This window comes from Pholcus phalangioides, unplaced genomic scaffold (genome assembly GCF_987345545.1).
Source record: "Pholcus phalangioides strain wild (caught in Gottingen) unplaced genomic scaffold, Ppha-v1.0 ptg000009l_1, whole genome shotgun sequence".
Classification (NCBI taxonomy): domain Eukaryota; kingdom Metazoa; phylum Arthropoda; class Arachnida; order Araneae; family Pholcidae; genus Pholcus; species Pholcus phalangioides.
In genome coordinates, this window is record NW_028301602.1 from 59,544,424 (window position 1) to 59,570,769 (window position 26,346).

The 26,346-nt window shown below is 38.8% G+C and overlaps 1 protein-coding gene across 3 annotated transcripts in view; it reads left to right on the forward strand.

Moving 5' to 3' along the window:
- Positions 1-9,198: 9,198 nt before the first annotated feature.
- The window catches only part of LOC149083404 (RNA-binding protein 38-like), a 28,542-nt gene continuing 11,394 nt past the window's right edge, over positions 9,199-26,346 (forward strand). The window contains exons 1-4 of one of the 3 annotated variants that reach the window (XM_089236689.1): positions 9,199-9,494; positions 9,633-9,836; positions 24,641-24,767; positions 25,736-25,790. In XM_089236689.1, coding sequence (XP_089092815.1) covers positions 9,633-9,836; positions 24,641-24,767; positions 25,736-25,790 — 386 coding nt within the window. In that variant the 5' untranslated portion in view covers positions 9,199-9,494. Of the gene's footprint in view, positions 9,837-24,640; positions 24,768-25,735; positions 25,791-26,346 lie in introns of all 3 variants that reach the window. The other 2 variants (XM_089236688.1, XM_089236690.1) reach the window with 2 other exon arrangements.

Here is a 26,346-nt window from a genome sequence, read left to right on the forward strand (position 1 = left end):
TAGCATCTCCGAGGTAGCGATGAAATTTGGATTTTCACGTACGACCATTTCACGAGTGTACCGTGAATATCGGAAATCCGGTAAAAAATTAAATCTGCGACATCGCTGCGGCCGGAAAAAGATCATGCAAGAACGGGACCAACGACGACTGACGAGAATCATTAAACGTGACAGACGTGCAAATTGCTGCAGATTTCAATGCTGGGCCATCAACAAGTGTCAGCGTGCGAACCATTCAACGAAACATCATCGATATAGGCTTTCGGAGCCGAAGGCCCACTCGTGTACCCTTGATGACTGCACGACACAAAGCTTTACGCCTCGCCTGGGCCCGACAACACCGACATCGGACTGTTGAGGACTGGAAACACGTTGCTTGGTCTGACGAGTCTCGGTTCCAATTGCTTCGAGCTGATGGACGTGTACGGGTATGAAGACAACCTCATGAATCCATGGACCCTACATGTCAACAGGGGACTGTTCAAGCTGGTGGAGGCTCTGTGATGGTATGGGGCGTGTGCAGTTGGCGTGATATGGGACTTCTGATACGTCTAGATACGACTCTGACAGGTGACAGGTACGTAAGCATCCTGTCTGATCACCTGCACCCATTCATGTCCATTGTGCATTCCGACGGACTTGGACAATTTCAGCAGGACAATGCGACACCCCACACGTCCAGAATTGCTACAAAGTGGCTCCAGGAACACTCTTCTGACTTTAGACACTTCCGCTGGCCACCAAAATTCCCAGACATGAACATTATTGAACATATCTGGAATGCCTTGCAACGTGCTGTTCAGAAGAGATCTCCACCCCCTCTTACTCCTACGGATTTATGGACAGCCCTGCAGGATTCATGGTGTCAATTACCTCCAGCACTACTTCAGACATTAGTCGAGTCCATGCCACGTCGTGTTGCGGCATTTCTGCGGGCTCGCGGGGACCCTACACGATATTAGGCAGGTTTACCAGTTTTTTTCGCTCTTCAGTGTATACATGAAATATATATATCACATTCTATAGTTTGCAGCGGCGTATAATCCACATGGGAAAATTTCATTCAACATTAATGAAATTACAAGGACTGGAAAAGGGGTAGCTATATTTACCACTATAAACTATAGTAATTTATAATAAAATCTGCTCTTATCAAATAACTGTCTAAAAGCAATGTTTCTAATCGAAAGGATAATGTCCCTTTACCTTCATGAGAAAAGCACAAGTGTGTGTCAAGTGCACCTCTACGGAAGTGATTGTCGTTCAACTCAAAGAAGCTTTTCGCACGCTGTTTGAATGAAGTGATATGAAGTCGTCGTTGAATAATCTTGACAATCTAAAGAGTGCTCTGTCACCATATCAGAAAAAGAAGAATTACATCGTTTTCAGGAAAATTTCAAGTAGAAGCTCCAAAATATTATGCGATTCTTTAGGGCATGGGTTTGCAAGTTTTGTTCCGCCGAACCCTGGGGTTCTATGACAGTTTTTTTGGGATTCCGCATGATAAAACGCCATGGATCCCTTAAAAATCTCGGAACCCGAGAGCTTTCAAAGAAGAAAACTGTCTTGTTACTGTTGACTCGCATGGTTTTCTTTTTACTTTTATTTTTTATTTTAACGAGATAGTGCCGTTAAAAAAATATCAGACAGCTGCAGTGACTAAACAACTTACCGCCGTATACACTAACGCAGTTTAAACTGCAATAGCAGGTGAAAGGATTGAAGATCGAAACGGATTGGTTAAATTGAGGATTTTAACCAATCAGCGTCGATCGCTAATCCTGCGATTGTAGTTTAAACTGTGTTGGTGAATACAACCGTTATAGAAACAGTAAATTACATTTTTTCACATCGAATTTTCGAACCAGAAGTTTATGAATTAGGCTTATAAGTTGTACAAACGATGTGTTTCTTTGGAAAAATTTTTATCCACTAGTGAGATATCCTTGACAATGAGGATCTTGAATTGCAGAATTTACGTGTATTTTGCGCGTATCATCTTAGCACAGAGTCCTACCCGGGCACGGCACGGGGTTTGCGTAAAGGTTTCCGCGATAAGATCTGGCGCAATGATTTCTGACCATAAATATGTAAATGAAGAGGTAATGACTTTAATAAAGAGGTAAAGCCCGCTTTCATTTTGCCCAGGGGCTATGATGCTATTGAGACGGCAGTCAGGGCACACTTTTTTGGATAAATATTCAAAAATTTGTTTCAGTTCCATGGAACAGCCTCATTATCATCAATGGTTCAGCGAGAAGTTGTAAGCTGAAAACCCCCTGACCTAGAGAGTGTGTAAGCAGGTGAGGTGACCAGAACAGTGTGCAAGTATGTGAGTAACCAAAATAATGACCTGGTGAGTGAGGGACGAAAAGAGTGACTCAGAGGGTGTGAAAGTATGTGAACGACCAAAAGAGTGACTTAGACACTGAGACATATTTTCCGGGATATTTGTGGGGGGGGGGGGGGGGGGCTAATCAGCGGTTCCTAAAATTATGCGGTCCTTGTCAATTACTCGAATTTCTACGTGGAAAAACGAAGCATTTGCCCAGGTGGCATTAGCTATTAATCTAGTTCAAGGCATCATGTACGAGAGATTCTTTTTTGTCCCAGATAGGAGTTTTTCTCTGCTTAGCAAAAGACTCTGCGTACAGGAAAGCACTCTCATACTTTGTAAACTTATTCACTGTGAAAAATGGTGCGTTTCTCTTTGTTACTTTTGTCCATAACCAATAAACATGTAAAATTAAATTTTGTCAGTAAAAAAATGTGCTTTCTAGATAATATTCAAATAACTATAGGCACAGTACAGTAATATATTACATATAAGAAACATCCTTGAACTAGAACCCGTGGTGTCACCTATCAAATAAAAAATACTACTGTTGTGATTCTTCGATTGAAATTGGTGTGCCGAATAGAAAAAATAAGTATTGTATGATATTAATACATACTTGATGAGCTAATAAATAATAATATTAGTTAAATTGTGACGTTTGCGGAAAAATTTTAACAGTTGGTGTTTGCATACGGTAAATTAACATTAGTAACACGCGCATAACTCACTGTTATAATTCGGCTCCTAAGCCTTTTAGAATCATCAGCTGGAATGCTGACGGAATCCATAATAACCGCCATGAATTGCGTGAAACTATTGATGAATTTGACCCGGATGCGGTTCTCATACAAGAATCGTGGCTTTCACCGGCACGCAACTTCAAAGTCCATAAATATGAATGCCATAGGCTTGACCGCCCCAACCTACCTGGAGGGGGTGTCCTTATTCTTATCAAGAGGAATTTTCATATTGAGACAGTTGATCTTCCTACATCCACAACTTGTGAGGCCATCGCTATTAGGGTACATCACCCAAATCAACAACCGATGGTAATCTGTTCCTTCTACAAGCCACCACGATATCGACTCGATATCACCTTAGTAAAAGCGATATTTAGAAGTAACGGTAATAAGCCCATATTTGTAGCTGGTGATTTCAACTCTAAAAGCCAACTTTTCAATAGCAACACAACAAATCAGGATGGTAGGATGCTCGCAAATTTTTGTCATTCAAATATGATTGATGTTCATGCGCCGCAATCATCTACACATTACCCCTACAACCTTCAGCATAGGCCAGACGTACTTGACTTTGGTTTGACAAAAAACCTTCTACACGGAGTCACCATTGAGGTACTCAGTGCTCTCGGATCTGACCATAATCCGGTACTATTCGAGATTGACAGTGGTATCACTTATGAAATTCCATACATGCTTCGTACAGATTGGACCAACGTCCGTACAACACTGGAAAATGAACCGGTCATTGAGATCAATAGTTTGACAAAAGAGAGCATTGATATAGCAGCAGAAAAAATCACTGAGGTAATTCAAAATGCCGTAAATAATTCGACAAGGCGTATTAAGCCTTTTAAAAATTATGGCATCCCTGAGGAGTTGAAGTGTAAAATTAACTTCAAAAATCAACTCCGAAGACGAGTGCAGCGTACGAGAGATCCCAATCTCCGTAACATGCTGAACCGTATATCCAGAGAAATAAGAAACAGCCTCAAGGAATATCACTCTCAGAAGTGGAATGATTTTCTTGATGAGGCTGATGTATCGGATGGGTCTCTCTGGAAATTAATTAGAATTTGTAAGCCCAGAGCCATCAACATCAACAGAATACATGGTACAAATGGTCTTGTATACACTGATGAAGGGATAGCGGAGTCATTCGCTAATACATATGAAGACCAGTTTTCACCAAATAGTAACCAACCGCCTATTGTAGAAACACACTTTGAACAGGTGGTTAACAACTTTCTACAAAACAACCAGCCACATAACATCGTGACGGCTGCTCCCACTGATCGTGAGGAGATCCTCGAGATAATTAAAGGACTTAAAGAAAAAAAGGCCCCTGGGTTTGATAATATTACTAACACAGCTTTGAAGATACTTCCATATAATATTATCACCACATTAGTAAACATCTTTAATGGTATGTTAAAAATTTGTCATTTTCCGTATAGCTGGAAACATGCCATTATTAAAGTCATTCCAAAAACTAGGGAGATAAGTCTATTTGCGAATGATTTTCGCCCGATCAGCTTGCTTCCGGGATTGTCCAAGATTTTTGAACGAGTTTTTAAGGCGAGATTATCTTTGTATCTCGAGGATAACAGCTTTATCCGAGATGAACAACATGCCTTTCGTAGCGGACATTCTTGTGTAACACAACTGGTCCGTGTTGTGGAGTACATACAGGATGCTTTCATCCACAAGGATTATGTAGCATGTTTTGATTCAGACATACAGAAGGCCTTCGATAAGGTTAAGCACTCAACACTGATTGCCATTATGATACTTAGAAGGTTTCCTTCCCACTTTATACATATGGTTCACAGCTACCTCAGGGATAGGACATTTCAGGTCCGTATCAAAAACGCCCTCTCCACCAGACGTCCACTAAAGGCATCTATTTGTCAAGGGTCGGTAATTGGCCCAATACTCTTCAATATTTTTATTAACGATTTTCCTGCTCCACAAAGAGGAATCTTAGCTTCTTATGCTGACGACTCGAAAATCCTTATGGCATCTAGGGACCCTCAGCAAGCTCTGAGGAACTTGCAAGAAATGGTCCGAAGGGTCGAGATCTGGTGTCAGCTACATGCAGTGGTCTTAAACGAGGGTAAATGCAACTTTATATGGTTTGCAAGGAGACAACTCCCTCCGAACACCACTATCACAGTGGGGCAGACCATATTACAACCCAAGTCTCAGACAAAATATCTTGGTGTTATTTTGGATAAAAAGCTCAGTTTCAAAGCTCACATTCATGAGGCAAAAGTTCGAGCCGCTAAGGCTGCAGGACTTCTAAACAGAGTCTGTTACACACGCTCTGCACTTAGCCTCAAAAACAAAACCATTATGTACAAGTCAGTCATTAGACCAATTATGTGCTATGCAGCACCATGCTTTTCCACAGCGAAACCCTCGGTCATCAAACAATTACAAGTGCAGCAAAATAAAATACTTCGGCGATATACCGGGGCACAATGGTATATCAGAAATCTTGACATAATGAAGGATTTGAACATTGAAACCATACATGACTACTTAGGCAAACTATGTAGAGGATATTTCGATAGAGCTGAAACATCAGAATATCAGCACATAAGAGACATCTCGCCTTATCCTGCGGTAGAGGTGTTGAGGTTTCTTCGACCTAAGAACATACTGGCCTGATATGGCCCAATGAATTGGTTTAGTTTTGTAAAAAGTGTAAATAGTTCTAATTCTCTCTTCATTGATTGGAAGCATAGTGTTGCATATATACTGAACGCCTACCAATATTTATCGCATTTAATCTTGTATCCACGTGTAATCATATATATTGTATTCACGCCATTTATTAGAATGAACATATATATACTCTTTTGTAACCATTAGGTGCGGTATTCCACTTTTTTGTCAATTATTTGCTGAGATAATTGACTGATTTTGTAATTGTGTATAAAATGCGTTCTTGAATTTTGATACTTCACCTCCTTCGGACATAGCTCTACAAATTTCAAATTTCTGTGATAAGTAAGCCACAACTTACCGAATTCATTTTTTTCTAATATGATCTGAATTAATTTGACGTATACTGACTCTCTGAGTACAGCATGGGCTGTAAATTTTATTATCTTTTATTGACACGCCTCTTATACACTTACACTCACACACTCAACTATCACATACAAACAGCTTCTTAACTTCTTCATCCAGCTCGTACGGAGCAGCATCAAACAGGGAAGCTTATGGGAGTCTTTAAGACTCGGTACGCCCTGAGAAAATGTATCTACCTCAGTCAGTCAGTCAGACTGTTATAATTTTGAAGCAAACTTGACAATTTCACTAGTATTATTATTTATAAAATATTTATTAATATTATACCATATTTATTTTTTCTATGCGGCACAGCAATTTCACAATCTCATACATCACAACAGTTGTATTTTATAGGTGACAGCACGGGTTCACGGATGTTTCTTATTTGTAATGTGTTTATTACTTACTGTTAGTTGTTTTAAATATTTTCTAGAAGACATATTTTTACTGATAAAATTTTATTTTTACCCCGTTTATTGGTAAATTTTTTTTTTCAATATGCGAAAATGTGGGCGTTTAGGTCTGAGAATACTTTCGCGTACGGAAATTTTTTTGCTGAGCAGAAAAAAAAAAAATCCCTATTAGGTATAAATAATAAGGTAGCGCGTTATTTTGTCATTAGGCACAGATATCGAGATATTAAAATTATCTGTGAAGGAAAAATAAAAAAGAATGTGGCCACTATTTGGTAAAAAAAAATTAGTGGGCGCATTTTTACCCGCGAGCTTCTTGGTGCCTACCATGATCCCCACAACCTGGACGCAGGCTCCATAGACTGAGATCTTTGGTATGCCCTCTATATAGTGAATTCATGGTGTAAAAAAAACCAAAAATACAAAAGTAATAAGATTTGTCCCATGCAGAGGAGCCTTGCCAGACCTACCTTTGTTAGCGGGGATGGGTCATGGTGCTCACTTGAATCATTGAGGATTGATGCTTGATTTCGTACCCAGAAGATATTCACCGACAACTCAGATGAACACCCTGTGATTCAATGATCACCATCATGATTATTTCAGTTAGAGTTCTTGTACGAGTGTTTGTCTTCTGGTGATAGTTAGAATCAAAGCTCTTGATACGTGAATATGAATCCAAACAGGCTCACCTCCAACCTCGTGGTTACGCATAGACTTTAGGGCCATTTTAAGAGCATCATGAGCATCCCAGGCAAGTGATGTTCAAGTGCTCTATCTTGTTGAAATTCACAAGCCGACCACTTTACATTCTTTGTCTTGAAAATCATACTAGTACTATCAATAAATCACAGATGCACCTCGTCCACATTCCTCTGTGGAATTTCTAACGAATTGGTATAAGTTGGAATGGGCGTGTTGTGAACCTAACATGAAGTTTGTGACTGTATAATGCTGCCATCAATTTTTCTAACTATAAGTGAAGTGCAACGATTGAAAAATTGTATCCTTATAGGTCTGTTGCTCTCTGTGGTGAGACTTTTTAAAGGGAAGAGAAAAGAAGCATTCACGCCCTAAAATTAGGAACCATAGAAAACCAACCACCACTGTGGGGTTCGAACCCCACCGTTATGCGAGTCCGTCACTGTGATCATTCCACCATCACCGCGGCTGAAAATCATACTAATCTCAATTAATCACGAGGCTCTCCTATGCATCCGAAGTATCCTCGGGTGAGACTCTGCAGTCACGGTAGATTATTGAAAGCTTTCATCAGTTCTTAAATTATTTCTTGCATATTTTCATCGATTGTTGAATTTTTTTCCCGTTAATTAAGAATTTTCATCAATTGCAAAGTTATTCGTTTCCTTAATTCTTAATTTTCTTCAATTATGGAATTATTTATCTCATTTATTCTGAATTTCCATTTGTGCTGGAATTGTTTCGCTCATTAGTTTAAAATTACCTTCAGCGTTCAATTTTCATCACTATCTTGTGTGTCAATCGCCATTTGATTGTACTTCAAAATTTTTTTAAATGGGTAGTTGTCAGCATTCCCGTTTTTGCTGAAATAATGGATTGCGATTTAGCTTTACCATGAAATCGTAGCAAAGGAGCGTCCTAAAAATTTTCGGTGCCCCGAATTTTTTTGAGACGCACCTGGCCTCGCGTCTGGTAAGAGCGGTCCTGTATAGTACAAGAAAATGTAGAAAATGTAGTCTTTAATTTAGGATACGAAAAAGACTTCAATATTCTGAATTTATCATTCCCTTATTCGCAATGATCGTAAAGGTAGAACTGAAAATTGATACCTGTTATCTATTAAGGCAAAAAAAAAAAAAGTGCTACTAAATCTTATCTTGACAGAACTTGGTTCACTTTAACCAATGATAATTTTTTTTTTCTTTAGACATGCAACTCTTTTCTATTGTATTGTCTTGTAGGAGTATTCATACAACGAAATCATATTATTATTGATATTATAGTATTCTAATCGCTTATAATTCCATTTTATCACTACTGGTCTTCAAAAGTCGGTTACTACCTACTCGTGAGATGTTGACATCTTTTTACTGCCGGTCAATCAATCACTCAAAAAAGAAGTAAAAGAATCTACAAGCTTAATGGCTTGGGAGATTCTATCTAGTATATAAAACATATTGAAAGTGCACTGTAGACAAGCATCGCGGAGGAAAGAGGAACGTTCTCTGTACTGGCCTCAATGGATAGTTCTTAGTTCATACATATATAACACGTGCTGGTAGATAAGATAATATATTTCTCGCGGTGGAAATCCCCATTAGAGGAGATGGGTGTGGGGTAAATAATTCTCTGCTTGGAACTTCATGTTGGCCTATGTACGTATGTATGCAATACGGTTCTTTATTTTTATTTTCGCTTTTTTGTGTAGCACCGATGTCATTCCATGATGTACGACATCCCATTCGTTTTAAACGAAGATAGAGAGAAAATAAAAAAAAAAATCTTGAAAGAAGAGTGAAACAGAGAAAGAAGGGAACCAAGTCAGCTTCCTTGCATCATCATCAGTTTTAATTTTTATTTTCTTAAAAACATTTTTTTTTTTTGGCTGTCGTTGGCCAGGTGTCGCCCCCTGGCCGGGAGGCTTTGCTCACAAGCATCTTTTCTTCTTCTCTCTCTGAAACGTCTTCTTTTCATTTATATCTCCAGGGATAGTCGGTAAAATCCCGTAGTGATAATTTCGTCTTTAACTCCTGTCCTACCGTCCGTCCGTGTCAAGTGTGTAAACGTTCCGTGTGTAAATGTTCGATACTAACTTCCATTCGCTGCTTCCTGTCTCTGGTTGTACCGTCGTCATCCAGGACAGTTTGCAACACATGGAGCGACTTTCAATATCGTGTCTGTGATATTTTTAAGAGACTTTTTTTTGTACGTAATCTCTATATCGTATGTATATAGACAGATTTATTTGTTTATATTATTTATATAGAAAAGAGATATCGGAGTTATTGTTATTAGCATTATTTTTTTAATATATATATATATAATACCTGTGCCACCCTTTTACTTCGTTCGGAATACGAGATGTCTGATCTTGTCGATGCCCAAGCAGCGATGATGCCCACCATACAGCAAAAAGATACGACTTTCACAAAGATATTTGTCGGCGGATTACCTTACCATACCACGGATAAAAGCCTTAGACAATTTTTTGAGGCTTTCGGAGATATCGAAGAAGCAGTTGTTATAACAGATAGACAGACTGGCAAGAGCCGGGGATATGGTTTCGTGAGTATTCATGCTTTTGTTTTGTTTTTCCAAGATTAGAATAATTGATGGTTTTTATAATCTTTATACATTACCGTATTTTTTGGTTCAGGCACCGCATCTTTCCAGGACAAAATATTATTTTTTCTTGTATTTTACAAATATTCGTTAAAGAATGCATGCTAATGATCAGAATAATTTGCCACAATTAGCCGAATTTTCTATTTAGCTTAAATGTATTTTAACTAGTTGATCATTGATAATTTTTGTCACTCCGTGGTTATTTTCTACACACGATGGCTAATTAGACAGGCTAATAATTAAATAAATTTTATATTGTTTGATATGTGAAGGTTATGTGAGGGAGTTGAAGTCAGAATGGTGTAAGTAACATTTTCAAAAATTCTGACTCAAGTCTAGAAATGAAATCTAGACGTTATGAACTATTGAAAGAAAACATGGACCAAGTCTCAGCTTCAATAGTTCGCTACTGGACTATGAAATCACAAAATTTTTAACATGGGAGTCCATGACAACAACTCTAGTAAAACCTTCTTTTACTCAAAATGAGGATTAATCAACTCACACCACTCTGACTTCAACCCACTCATATAATAACGTTCCCATTTAGTTTCATGGAGAAAGTTTTTTTCGAAACAAAAACTAACAGGCGCAAGCCTAAAACAAAATTTTTAAGAACGTAAGCGGTGGGTAGGTAAAAAAATATGGTACATTTATTTATTGACAATGTATGGATGTCTCCAATATAGTATGGGTATACGATGAATATGGATATATGTTATCAGAAAAGTGTAAAATTCAGTTATTTCATGAAATAACTGATCAAGTCACTTAAAGTGTGTAATAGAACAATAATTTCCCATTTCAACTAGATATTCTACAAAATAACTAATTACAGGCAGTTAAAGTGTAAAATAAACAATTTAAGTAAAATAAACAATTTAAGTAAAATTAAACAAACAATACATAAAACAAAATTTAAATAAAATAAAACAAATGTAAAAAGAAACACGTTTACCTTTCATCCCTAGTAAAAGCTAAATGTGTAAATGTGTTTGTTTTTACATTTTAATGGAGTGTACATCGTTATTTCTTGAAATATATAAAGAATATCCAACATATTTCACGCTTCAACGAACTCGATTAGCTGTTTCATGAAATAACTAGGTATTCTATAGAATAACGGATTTCATACTTTAATGGTAACAGATATATGATATATAATATAACGAAAAATATTTAGTTTGTATTTTAAATTAATAATATGATCTTGATCATTCCAATTTTTATCTGAAAAAAAATATGAGAATTTATGAATTTCAAATTTATTTATTCATCTGTATATAGATACGTGTACTTTATTGATTTGAATAATCGTGAATGTATTTGTGCAGTACAAATACTATGCTCATTAATGACCATCGGAAACGTACCACGATCAAAAAAACAATTATGATGCCATAAGGGTTTTTTTAATTTGTTTTTTTTCGTACTTATTAGAGAATCAAAAAATTTATACTAAAATTTATATATTAAAATTTTAATTCGTAAAATTTTAGTTTTAAAGGACACCTAAGTGATATTGTTTTTTGACACAAGCTTCTCGAGCTTCTTAGCGTTAAAGCTTTGTTATAAATGGAGGAAAGAATAACGCTGTATTAGAGCTCCATGATAACTTCACAAGGTGCGCTAGATATATTCCTCAATCTAAATTATCCAAGGCCTATTATCTCTTTTGTTATGATTAATGAATGTAATGATCAGATAAATTCCAGAGAAACAAAATTCTCTGCCCATCATTATACTGTCATTTCGTAAATAGAAAAAATATTTGCCAAATATTCAAATAAAAATGCACAGGAAAGGCATCCCAACAGCATCATCGGCCAAAAGAGAAAATGATGCCCAGGAGCCCTCCCTACCTAGTATCAGATATCATTATAATGAGGCCCTTCCCCTACCTCCGGCTATGTCAGGCTTCCCAGTCGGATGGAACCATGCTTTCAAACACACCAATATGCACACACCGGCCATAAAACGATATACTCATTAAAAAACAACTGTACTCAACTTTGTAAAAAAATACTTAACTAACCCTTACAGCGGCATTGACGAGATATCTCGCTAAACCTGACTTAATACTTTTTATTTCAACAATTCCAAGATATCTCGTTTCCAAACCCTCTTATTTCAGCAATGACGAATTCAGATACTGCGTTTATTTTACAGTCAAACATGTTTTCCACCCCACCCAAACCGGGGCACAACTGCCAGCAGGCGGAATCAGCTTTTGTTTAAAGTTAATAGCAGAAGGACAGAGACGGTGCTTTTTTCCTTCGCTTCGGGTTAGTATCGGAATATACGTACAGTATAAATAATGGAAAAAGCTGGAGCATTTCTTTTCCTCGGTTTTTTTATTATTCGCGGAGTTGGGAGGGGGGGGGGAGGAGCACTATCACCTGCACAAAATAAGAAAAAATATTCTTCTTGAAAATAAGTGAGGCATTTTGTAGAGAGTTTAGTAATTTCCATTGTGACAGTTATAATGCGTATCAGGGAAATTTTAGAACCCATAAAGGGTTAACCAACTTGGTGGACCTTATTTATAAGATCGAACATTAGCAAATCTGTTCAAATTTATTCAGAAAAGAATATATTGTAAAAACAATGAAAATAATTATTTCATGGTTGATCTCTGGAAGTCTTGTATTTTTCGCCAGAGGAATGGTTGGAGTAATGGCGGCTCTGGGCACGTTGCCTGTGATTATTTCACAACTCCAGAGCTCCTCGTCTTTGCTGATCTATTTCGAAACCTTTCGCCCCGGTGGCTTTTTTCTGATTAGCTGTTGTTACTCTCGACTCCTTACCATTGTTAAAATTGTTGAAATTGATTGTCTTCAAATAAAAAGAAGACACAGAGAGAGAGACGTTCTCTTTAATGTTGCGATGCAGCAAATAAAGCATTTTGTATCCCTCGTGAAGTTGAATTAACAAAGGAAAAGGTAGACCCTTAGAGAAAAGTTGTTTTCATTACCCGTGCATTTTTATTAATTTTATCAGCAAACAATACACAGACCAAAACTCGGAAGAATGAACATTGACGATTTTTTTTATATACGTGCATAAAACGAATATTATTAAATTATAACTCCAAGTAGGAGAATTATAAATTTATGAAGAGAGCTTAGGGGGTTGTTTTTCCTCAACAAATACCATTTGTGGCAAATACGCTTGTAACGTGAAGTTTTTAGATTCATGAGTTATGTCTCAAAAGTTGAGATAACCATCTTTCATTGAAATAAATACGTAATTTTGAGATATTTAAGTATTTATCGGAAATATACGAATTGTTTCCAAAAATATGCTAATCGTCATAAAAAAAATTCAGTGAGGAATAATATGATAAACTCCATTTCTGTTCGAACATACAACAGCAAATCTGCAGTGAATAAGAAAACTGAGTACATGTATTTATATTTGTAGTTATGAAATGTGTGTTAGGAAAAGTTATACAGGGTGTAAAATCACATCCTTATACTGTACAACCTTTCATCTTTTAAACCGATGTGTTGATGGAATCATACTTTGAATTCGAGAAGTATTCAAATGACGTGCCCATTTTAGATATGCCACTTCTTCTACCAGGGGCCGTATGTGAGTGATACAAAATTTAATTTTTGTATACGGTCCCTCTGTCCTCTAGTTAGAAAGTATTGTTGCTCAGTCTCTAATAAGTCCAAAAAAAAAAATCCATGTTTCTCAGTGTAATATTAGCCGGAACATTTCAATTCGAAAATCGCTGAAAATGAGGGAGAGAACAACATATTACGTTATAGAGCAAACTAAGAAAAAATTCGAAATATTCTTCAGAAGAATATTTCGATCTTATTACAGATTTTCTATATTCTGTGGGATGTTCCTTTAACTTTCAATCAGCAATATCTCAGCGAATATTGCACTTAGAAACATTATTATTATTATTATTATTATTGTTGGGCTTAGAGACTCAGGAGAGACATAACGTTTTAATTGAAAGTTTGAAGATGGGGGACGGTATAAGTATAAAAAATTAAATTTTGTATCTCACATATATGGTCCCTAGTAAGAGAAGTGACGTATCTAAAATGGGCACGTTAATGAATGATCAAGTGAGCAAGTGAACGAGAGAGTGAATGAATGAGTGAAACCAGCATGTCACTAGAGCCACATCGCTCTCGCTCACTCATTCACCACGTCACTCAGTCAATCACTAGGTAGCTCATTCTATCACTCACTCACTTAGATCACTCACTTACTTCCTAGGTCACTCCCTTACTCCCTAGGTCACTCCCTTACTCCCTAGGTCACTCCCTTACTCACTAGGTCACTCACTTTGCCATTCACTTACTTGGCTACTCACTCTATCATCAAATCACTAGGTTACTCACTCTGTTATACACTCAATCACCGGGTCACGCACTTACTCACTCTGTTATACACTCAATCACCAGGTCACGCACTTACTCACTCTGTTATACACACAATCACCGGGTCACGCACTTACTCACTCTGTTATACACTCAATCACCTGGTCGCGCACTTACTCACTCTGTTATACACTCAATCACCGGGTCACGCACTTACTCACTAGGCCACTCAGTCTACCACTGTGTCGCTCACCATAACACTCACCCACTAGGCCACTTACTCTTCTCTAGGTCACTCTCTCTCGCTCACTCATTAACACTAACGACTCTTGCCACTCACTCACTAACTACTGCATCATTTAGTGACTCACTCTCTCGGTCATTCTTCTCTCACTTATTGGCTCACTGACTCGTGTCGAACTGTTGTTGGTGAATTTTCTTAGCAGTGAATTTTCCGTAAATCTTTTCGTCTACATGTTAAGTTGATGGTTGATTCACCAGGAGTTCCCCACCCCCTGCTGCTTGCTGGCACCATGGTACATTTGAGCATCTGAGAGTGCTTAATGCTTATGATTGATTTTTTACTCGTGAGTTGTTGATCGACTCTATGATGCATGAGTGCCCTATTCACGTTTCATGCCACGATTAGCATTATGCTGTTCCAACTTCTAAATTTGAGGATATGCGAGAATTTTTTCATGGATGCTGCTCTGAAGAAGAGCAGCGATGATGCTCGTGGCTTGAAAAAAAGTTGGAAAACTTCTTTGAGAGTGACCCTCTCGAAACCTGAATTGAGCAGTGTCTCAAACGAATCCTTATAGAATTATAATCATAAACATGGTTAAATGTTGTAACTTTGACTTTCTATGGCATTCTCTCTCTACTCGGAATGACTGATGTGACTTGACGGAAAGGGGGAAGAATACACCCATATATAGACGCATTACATAGAAAAAAAAGTGGATAGAGGGAGCACGAAGAGGAGGAAAATTCCAAAAATTTATTTTCTTGAAAAAGTAGCTGGAGAGGCTGCCGTCTTGTGTTCAGTCTGAAAGAAAGATTCTTCTTCTTCTTCTTGCAGCTTTTTTTAAGCTGTGTTTGTTAAATTTTTCGCAGCTGGAGGAAGTAAGAAAGAGACGTGTGCGAGTCTCGTCGCCACATCCTCCTGCTGACATTCAATACCAGAACGTGTCATCTGTGCTCACGTGATGTCTAGGATCGCGTACTACGATTGATGGCGTTATTTGATGAGAGCACGTGAGAAAACAATTAAGTTTAAATCGAATTACGGAGTTTGAACCCGTCTTACATTTCCATATAAATAGAAATTTTTCCACAAGCCCCGATAAATAAGTTTTTTTTCTTGTTGAAAATAGACTTTCGAACTTCATGTTCAAGAACACCGAGCTTCATACAAGTACAAATACAAAATTCAGACATCACAACGGGCAAAACGCCCAACAAGGTGTCTGGGAAAAATAAACGAAAAATCAATAAAATGAAATATTAATGGGAAAAAATTCCATAAAAATATGGCTGCCATAGCCTAAATAAATACAGCTACCCAATATTAATAAGTAAGAAAAAAGTAACTAAACAACTTAACACACTCTGCCCATAGAAATATGGTTGTCATCCATTTAAATATGGGTACTTCTCGATTAATCCCACCAAGCTTATATCTCTTCTTGAAGGTGTCTATCGGAGGGGTGGGGGGGGGGTTCAGGACATCAGTAGGTAAGCTTTTCTATGCATTTACAACCCTGCTAGGAAAAAAACTCTGTGACACAACAACGTAGAACTAACCCTAACCATCCAAACATAGGCGTAAGGGAGATGAGATTTTCTCCGGACGTGGGGGGGGGGATCAAATTTTTTTTCTTCTGTTGGGGGAGGGGATTTCTTGCAAAATAAAACTATAATCTCGGCCCAAAAGTTAGGGGGTTAAAGCCCCCCCCCCCTTTGCGTACGCCAATGCAACTGGTGTCTCCGAATCGAAGCAGTTAAATTACGGCATAACAGTATTGCATGATGCATGATATTGATCTCATTGAAAATCCTAAATACTTCCATCATATCTCCAAGACACCTACGTTGTTCCAAAGAAAACATATTCAATAAATCACGTCTCTCTTGAGGGTAAAAGGGTATGCAAGCTCAAGCCTTGCATATCCGTTAGCGCTCTTTATTGGCTTTTCTTTGTACTCTTTCAAACAAGTTTTTTGACTTTGAAGATAGGGTTTTGGAGATTGTCCCATTGCCCCCTTCTTCAGAAATTTTTTTCTCCCATAGCCCCCAACGCAATCTAACCCATAGAATCCTATGTTATACCCGCAGCTTTTACCACCCCCATGAAACAGTCTATTCCCCCCCCCCCCAGGGGGCGTTAACGCACACGTTGAGGATCACTGCTCTAGGACATACATACTCAACCGACGGCCCGCTGGCAAAACGTGGCCCTCCGACTCATCTGATGTGGCCAGCGATCTCAAACCTAATTTTGTAAAAATGAACTAAGCGGCACATTTGCGGATTTCTGAAAGGATCCGCAGCACATTTATAGATCACTCAAGTGACCCATGGTGCAGTTTCGCATCACTTAAGTGGCCCGCAACATATTCCCAGATCATTCAATTGACTCGTGGAATATTTACAGATCACTTGAGTAAACCGAGTCACAGTTCCGGATCACTCAAGCGGCCCGTGACACATTTGAAGATTACATGAGTGACCCGCGACATATTTACAAATCACTCAAATAACCTGCGGCAGTTACAGAGAACTTAATCGGTGCAGTTCCACATAATCTAAGATTAACTTAATATCATTAAAGCGGCCCGTGGCACATTTACAGATCACTTAAGTGATCCGCGTCATATTTTCAGAGCACTCGAGTGACCTGCGGTGCCGTTCCAGATCACCTAAGTGGCCAGCGACACATTTTCAAACCAATGAAATGACCCGCACTCTCCTAAAGGTTGAACACCTTTGCTCTAGGACAGAGGTCTCAACCTTTTTCTTGTCGCGAGCACTCCCTGTACTCATCATAAAAAAGAACGCCCCCCCCCCCCCTGCAAATTTCGCTTACGAATACATGAAATCAGGATGATTTCACTCATTGAATGCAATTTGTACAAGGTGTTTAATTGAAACATTGATCACGCGCCCACGAACATCGAGCACTGTCGATGTTTCAGTGAGCACTGTGCATCTCCATAGGGTGCCTGACATCAATAATAAAAGTATTTCCCTATAGGCCCAAATCGTCTCAGCATACTGATACGACAGGGGTTCCTATTGGTCTATTTTAAATTTGAAAAATGTTCATCAAGTATTTCTGATTAACACGTTCACTGCTAATGAGTAATGACGCCATGGTGGCGTTATGAAGGGCCTGTACTAGGGTTGGCGTCATGTACAAAACTAGTTTTAATCTTAAAAAAAAATGTGTCCACTGACTCGACAAGCAATTTAGGCCTCGCAGTGAACGCGTTAACACATTTTCTAGTTTAGTTTTCGAAAAATTAATGGAACACCATAGTCCATGGCTTCATTCTTAACACGTGGGGCAACGGTGCTTGAGCCCACTGCCCGAAACAAACAGGGATCGCTAAATTAATGAAATTTTTTTATAAATTCTGAAAATACTTCACTCATGAATTTGTTATACAGTGTGGGGGCAAAAAAGTCCGTACAAAATTCCAAAATGAATAAAAACCGGAAAAATAACCGAAATAAAAAAAATGGTTTGCAGGGTTAGCATCGCAATTTTACAGCACGCCCCAACCCACACGGGTAAAAGGCTTACATCCCGGAAGGGACATAGCCTGGGTCGTGTCTGGCCTGACAGGGTTAGCATCGTTAGGTCACGGGAATTTTTTTAAGACAGGAAAAAAACAGCCGATAGGTGGCGCTGGTACGAGCGACTTCGGTGGAAATATTCAAATGAGACGGTTATAAGAACTTGCGCTCCTAATCCACAATCAGTTCACCGTTGTGAACCGTGCATGTGGACCTGCTGCACTTTGCCGTTGCTAGATTTGCGACCCGCCTGCAAGGTGTTTTTCCCTGTGGTGGTGGTCATGTGGAACACGTACAGCTGTAATAAACGATTTGGAGGCATTCTGTTCGTTATTTGCGTATCCTTTCATTGTACGTTAGTGCCACCTATCGGTTGTTTTTGAGTTTTTTCCCCTGTCAAAAAAATTCCCGTGACCTAGCGATGTTAACCCTGCAAACCGTTTTTATTTCGATTATTTTTCCGGTTTTTATGAATTTTTAAAAGTTTCTACGGGCTTTTTGCCCACCCTGTATATTTTGCGTAGAAATAAATATTTATTTTTTAAAGATATATATACTGAGATATTCCCACTGCCCTAAGACCGCCCCCGACCAACAATTTTTGTAGCAGAAGGCCGCGCGAAGCTTTGACGTCACCGAAGTCGTCCATTTCACCTGCAGCCCTTGTATAAAGCAAGCCGACGTATGCGAAATCTTTACCTTTTTTTGCAGTATATCTAATGACTTTAGGTGAAATGGGCGACTTCAGTGACGTCACGAGCTTCATGCGGAGACTTTCTGCTATAGAAGGTGTTGCCCTGAATAATGTGCTTGCGAGCAACGGGTTGAAGATGCTTGCTCTAGAAGAACGCGAGCAGACCTTTCTAAGAATTAAATCGAGTATTATATTAACTTTTTTGACCACCGCTGAACAATGTTCAGAATACTTAAGCCCCTCGTCAACGATCTCGTTAATTGCTGTGCTTTGGCTTGGCTACCGTGGTTTAATCCTTCCGACGACGAAGAGTAAATATATAGACACCATTCACACGAGCATTATGCGTGTGTCACACAATCACATCTCCAGACCATGACATTGCCACTACCTCGAGCTTCGAGTGGCACTTTGGCAGGTACCCAGAACTCATATCGTAGAACGACGCGTTGCGGATTTCCATTTTTTTCCCCTTCCCTTCGAGTATCAGTGTATTTCATTAACCCAAGGGAATGAAATAGAGGCTTTTTAATCTCATTCAGGTTATCATCAACAAAAACTTACAATAATTCCCGTGAGCGCTTACCGTATTAACTATGGTGGGGAGAATACAAAAAAAAAAAAAAAATGCTTCAATCTTACTCATAGGCAAGAAGAGGACATCGTGACTCATTATGTTATCAGCGTTACTCTCTAGCAGGGTTCTTCCTGGATGATTTCCAAGACCAACCTCACCATGCATTTAGCTTCAGTTTTTAAAGGTTTCGACTAAAATGTATGCGATAAGCCACTCGAGGATTTGCGTAAAAGATCCATCAACACTTCGTATTCCTTCGAAGGAATTATTTGGGCGGGGGGGGGGGGACTTATTATACAAGGTTGAGCCGAGATTATAATGTTATTTTGCAGGGGGAAAACGTATATAAGCCCCCCCCCCCCCTCCCGAGAAAATCCTGCGTACCTCATGATGGTCGTAGAGGTATGGTTTTTCAATTTAAAAAATGCTCACAATGCGTTCAGAAATCCCTGTATCAGTTTTGAGAGTGAAAATACGGTGTGCCACAAAATTAAATTTTTATACGGCATCTCCCCTTCTTCTAACTTTCGGAACCGGGTTTGAGCCCCACCGTTGCCACAGTGGTGGTCGGCTGAAGTTGGTTTTTTGTTGTTCCCAACTTCGAGGTGCAACTGCGAGCCCATGCAGTGGCTCCTACAGATAGAAAGCCTCCGCAATCTACTTGACGTCAGTAAGTAGTCCATGAATCGGGTATCGAACCTGCGACACCTCTAAACATCCTTCGGTACTTTAGGCGAGTATCTTATCGACCTGAGCTACAGCGCCTAATTAGCTCTTATCTGAGGACTTTCGATCAAACACCGGAGGAAACTACGAAACCCCCGGGTTGTACCATCCTATATTTTCACTATAATTTCGGTGGAGCTGCTCTTGGAGGTATACGACTGGTGCTGCTGCACCGGGCTTCACATTTATTGGGCCTCGAACTCTCAGTAATAACAATAGAAACGTTGATTCTAAAATTAAGTGACTTTTTTGTGATAATAAAACAAGATGGCGTGGCTTCAACTATAAAAATGTTGATACGAATCTACATAATAGACGAATCAGTAAAAACAAAAAATATTCGTATCAGAGCCCGAATTGAACATGGAAGGGAAGGGCTCTGGACAGAGCAAAAATTAGCTTTCGCTCCGTGACTGGTGATGAGTCTAAGATTTTTGGTTAGTCAGCTAATATGTATTGTTAATGTTTTTGGGATCCCCTTCAATTTTTTTTTTTTTCACACTGTGTCCCGCGTCTGGCAAGGGCAGCCCTGAATTTCGGCTTTGTTTGAAACACATTCCACGGACTCTTTGGCACTGTTTTATGTACCACATTTTGAAAACCGTTAATCACGGGAAAAACGACAACAAATGATGTTCCCTGATTAGATGCTTTTGACCCTTCAAGTCTGGGAGGCAATGATATTTTTCCCGAACAGTTTCTGACTGAAGAACTTCAAACTGAAAAACACAGCAACACACAAGATGAATAAAGCCAGTGAAATCAACGTATTTCTCGACAAATTGAAATCAAAGTTTTATTTTGTTGTTCACGAACAATTTCAGTCAGCGACAAAGAATTTTTAGCCATACATACCATTTCATCCACATTTCTCGTCTAAAATTAAATCTACTCTTTCGATGTTTCTATCAGAACTTGTAAGAATTTCTCAGAGATCCCCCCCCCCTCCCTTAAGACCTCATACCAATGGGCAAACAATGGGACATCCATTTAATTCCGTTGTTAAATGTTCGTACGAGTATAAAGGCCAGACAGAAGGTAATTGGAAATGAGGCTAAAAGAACGCATCAAGACTTCGGAATATCTACGATGGCATCTCACTGCTGGAATGAAAATCATACTTTCGATTTCCCTGAAGCTAGGGAATCACACGAAAAGTTAAAAATCATCACCATCATATCTAGATTTTTACGAAGGAAGCTTTATTAAAACATACGAGAAACATTTAGTCAACGATAGAAAAGCAACACCATCGATGTCACCAATCAGAAAAGTTTGTGTAAGGCGTCCGTGGTCGATAGTCAGCTTTTTTGGGTCTTTTTTTTTTTTATCTTACAAGGAAAGGGTCGAAAGGTATCGCCCTAAATGAAAAAATTTAAGAGCATTCATCTCACCCAGAAACACATAAAAACAAAAAGATTATCGACGGAATACAATTAGCAAAGCCGTAAAAAATTATTGAAAATGACAACAGTTGGCTACTCATCGCCTTTCGCGCTTTTTGGCGATATCTAAAAAAATTATTTTTACTTAAATCAAGCTAAGATTATTATTGATTCTTCAGAACTTACATATTCATCTTTTTACATATTCTGTAAAAGTGGCCTTTTACAGAACAAATATGAAGGTGAATAGATCCTCATTATCATCACCATGGAAGTGAGATAATGTCAATGTAATTTGGGGATGTTTATTTTGGAGTCGCTTTCAGTCACGTGAAGAACGTGATCCAACGTTGTACCTCTGTTTAGAAAAGGGTTTTTGTAATGCTAAATCATTTCCCCCGTTTCACAATTTCACGAAAGAAATGAACAGACGCACAAACGCCTTAATCTTCCGTAACAGCTTTGGCTCGTGGCCGAGATGAAAAACTTGGATAGGCCAATGAAATAATAAGAATTATTCTTTTTCCCTTAGCCCCCCCCCCCCCGCCTTTGGTAGAGGTGAAGTTTAAAAAGAAAATTCGGGAAATAAAAGAGCAAAACAAGACTATTCTGTCGCCTGTTCTTTTGTCTTTATGTACATGGACTATAGATAGAACAACTGCTGCTTCTAGCAGTGAGAGGAAACCTTCCGTGTATTCGGGTATACCGATTTTTCAAGAAGAAGGATGAAAGGGGAACGACACTCAAGGAATGCAGCAAGAGATTGACCTACCGTATACTTTCCACTAAAAAATATTCAGTCCTCGTGACAAACTAAACCTCTTATACAAATACGCAAAGGCCACAACAGGCGAATTGCCCAATGAGGTGGCTGAAAAAAGATGCCCATAAAAGTATAGATGTAGGTATGGTATTAATTGCTCTTCTAATGATATTTTAAATTGAAACACGGATGGGATTAACAGAATCTTTCTCTTAAACCATACCTACGTATCTACACCAGAGTTTTCCAAACTTACGGCTTTTGTGCTATCCCTCCCCTTTTCCCGGAAAAATATTTCTCAGGGACCTGAGATCCTTTTACCAACGATCTCATCATGGGATCGCGTAATTTACCCATGGCTTTTACCGCCATCCTGGTTCGTTACAGTAGACCCGGGGGAGGGGATATTGATTAACCAACACAAAGAAAAAATATAGGTAAAATTTTGAAAAAGCAATAACGATATTGATTATAAGTATAAGGAATGATTCAAATAAAAACGTAACAGTTGCTATGACTAGGTTTATTTTTTTATAAGTGTGGGCGAAACTTTGTGTAGAGGTAGAGCGGGAGGTAAAGAAGGCTACCCCTACGCCGAATGGACTCGGCCTAGATCACGTGACATGTGCTGGCGGTCGGCCGAAAGTATCGTCCAACAGACAATCGGTTGTTATTTCATCTGCATCCGCGGAGTGCTTGAGAGTAAAGAAGAGCAACGTGGTGCTATTTGTGTTTTAGTGGCAGAAGGAGTTGGAGTTCACGAAGTGCATCGGTGAACGAAGGCAGAGTTCGGTGAACATGCATTATCATTGACTCGTATGCAAGACTGGCACAAGCGTTTCCACTGTGCACTCACTTTCCTGTGGTAGAGTTTCTCTGTAATGATGGCATGAATGAAACCGGGACGCACTCCCACCTTCTTGCTGATGCCCCTTATTGTGCGTTGTCTGTTTGGGTTGATTATCTGGTCGACCAAAGCGTTCATGGTGACGAGATAATTTTGACCAGGTAGCGTATCATCATTTACAGATTCCCATCCATCATGGAAACGCCCGTGTTCCCGAACACTGCCTTCATTCGCCAATGCACTTCGCGAACTCCAACTCCTTCTACCATTAAAAACGAATAGCACTACGTTGCTTTTCTTTACTCACGAACACTCCCTCCTCCTAAATAGGTCATAAGCCGCCACACTCTGTCTCAATGAAGGGATATAAGCCGAAGAAGACCTGGGCCATGCTGAAAAATGTGCGAGTATGTGTTGTGAACCTAACGTGAAGTTCGTTTCCATGTAATGCTTGTAATAGTGCTGCATCAATTTTTTAAACTACGAGTGGGGCTTAGTGATTGAATAATTGTAGGCCAGTTGCTCTCTGTGGCGAGACATTTTAATGGGGGAGATCGGCTCGTATTCACGCCTAGAATTTGGAAATCACAGAAAACCAACTTCAGCCGTGACGGTGGAGATCGAACCCGGATTCTCGCAAACACTCTACAGACACAGATGAAAAAACAATCGATTGCCTGTTGGACGATACTGTCGGCCGACCGCGAGGACATATAACGTGATTCAGCGCGATTACCTAGGGTATGGCCATTTCGCCGTACAGGTAGCTTTCCTTATCTCCCACTCTACCTCTACACAAAGTTTCGCTACACTCACACAAAAACAAACCAAATTATAACAACTGTTCCGTTTTCATTTGATCCACCCTTATACTTTATACCATCCGGGGCAGTAACCAAAATCAAAAATATACCGTAATTTGCCACTGGGAGCAAGCAATTTTCCGTTTCGATGCCCCTTTCCCGTAATTTTTATCGAAATAAAGAAATTTGCGTTCTGGGCATCAGACCGGGCTGCCTTTCTCTAGTTACGACCCCAAACGTTATCTTACTGACAATTGCATTTCAGACTTCCAAACTTGAGACTAATTCATTTCATAATTAAAAATTTTTGTTTCAAATAATATTTGATTTTCTTTTCACACGTTTTCGGATGCTTTTTTCATGTCTCTTTTAATATTTTTCATCTCAAAAAAAAAATTTAACTTAATTCAAATTACATGTAGGCCTAATTCATTTTAATCTTTGTTTCTAGAAGAAAAGTTTTGAAACATAAAAGTGGAAAAACATTCATCCGCAATATGAGAAATTTCCTTGTCAAGAATCGATCCAATTAATTTCAATTACCATTACAAATGCAATTAATTCATTATTTAATTTTTAATTTGTAGCAAATGACTCATATATTTCAATAACTATCATCACTTCATTCCTTTACTTTTATTTTGTATTTCTGGCTATGCTCAACTTCCATAATATACAGTATAAACATGAACTTCATATCTTCCAAATTGCTTCTTACGGATAATTCCGCTTTTCATAAATTTTTAGTTGAGATGTGAATTTTTTTGAAGTAAATGTCTTATTTTGTTTTTAATTCAATCAGGTGACGATGGCAGATCGAGAAGCGGCCGAACGAGCGGTCAAAGATGCTAATCCCATCATTGACGGAAGGAAAGCGAACGTTAATCTCGCTTATCTGGGCGCTAAACCGCGGATCAACGCTCAGAATGGTGAGTTTATTTCATAAATGTTATTTATTCATCAGAATGGTGGTCAAATTTCACCAATTCAATTTTCATCGTCATTTGAATCATTTCACATGACGATGATGACCTATTAGAACCCCTCTCCCCCACAACTTGAATGATGGAACTGCGTAGTCCAGAGCGGGTGGTTCTCAACCTGGGGCCGTATGCCCCCACCTCCTTGCGGCCACGGGTGAAAATCCGATGAAAGCAGAGGGACTACAAATGGTGAAGGGGCATAGAGAGCTGTGAAAAAGACAAAACTTTCAATTGGATATAACATGAAAAAATGTGACTTCCTTCAGAAATTTAGTTTTGACTAAATCCGATCCATTAAGTGTAAAAGAGGTAGCTCCTATATATATATATATCCTTATTCAGGATAGGAGCTCTGGATAAGACGGGAAGAGGGGCATTCGGGAAAAATATATAGTTTAAAGTGTGGCCCATGGACTAAAAAAGGTTGAGAAACACTGTTCCAGGGGAATCTATAAAGCTCGAAATCGAACAAATGATAGGAACCTCGGCGTATTTGGTTCTTCAGGATCAGGGAATTCAATGAATAACGGACCTTATAAACGCAACTATTAAGATCAGTTGCGCACTGGACGGATATGACAAAAATCAATTTCATCGGGCAACTACAACCTGTTGCTCCGGTCACTGCGGAGCTCACTGAAGTAGCCAAAGGAGGGCTGGATGTTTATTCTCAATTCCATATTCGCAAGGTTACTTGTTCGACACCCTCATATATACTTCATTCAAGTAGAAATTCCAAATCACAGAGAGTTTCGCTGATTTTCCATGGGGGGGGGGGGTGATGATAACGGTTCTCAAGTTTCCTTAATTATATAGATGTGATGTATTTCATTCATCCGGCCTTAATTGATAATGATTTTTGCAATAGCATTTTCAGTAAGCTTATTTTCACTGTATTTTTTTATCTGCTACAGGTTTCCCCTCGCCACTTCGAACGGGTTTCCCTCTGGTGATACCAAGTCAGTATGGGTAAGTGTCACATACATGATACAGTATGCACTCATTTACTGTGGTAGTTTTGTATATTAGTATTATTAGAACCTTTTGTTTTTAATCACGTAGCGAAAATAAACGGCGTCGTTTCGAGGCGAGATGATGATAAAATGCAGGCCATGGAATAACTGTAAAATGTTTACACTTTACCAATGACTTTTATGTTGAGAATAATAGCCTCCCTCTGAAGAGTGAAAGCCAAACAAGTTCACACTTTGGTCTCTCTCTACAGAATAAGGCCACTATAAATAGAAAGCCTCCCCCCTTTTTTCCCCGTTAACTCTTCTTCAGCGTGTTTTTAAGTGCATTTCATTTTTTACCTAAACACGTCCTTTACCCTGTTTTGCAACATCGATTACAAACACAAACACATTGAAGGCTTCTAATGACCATTTATAATGTTGAAAGACATAAACAGCGATTCGTTTTACGGGTTCATTTATTTATTCACTGAGAGAAAAGAAATAATACTATCCATCATAAGTATTTGAAGAGTATGCATTCATCGAATGGAAGTAATACCGCGAATTTA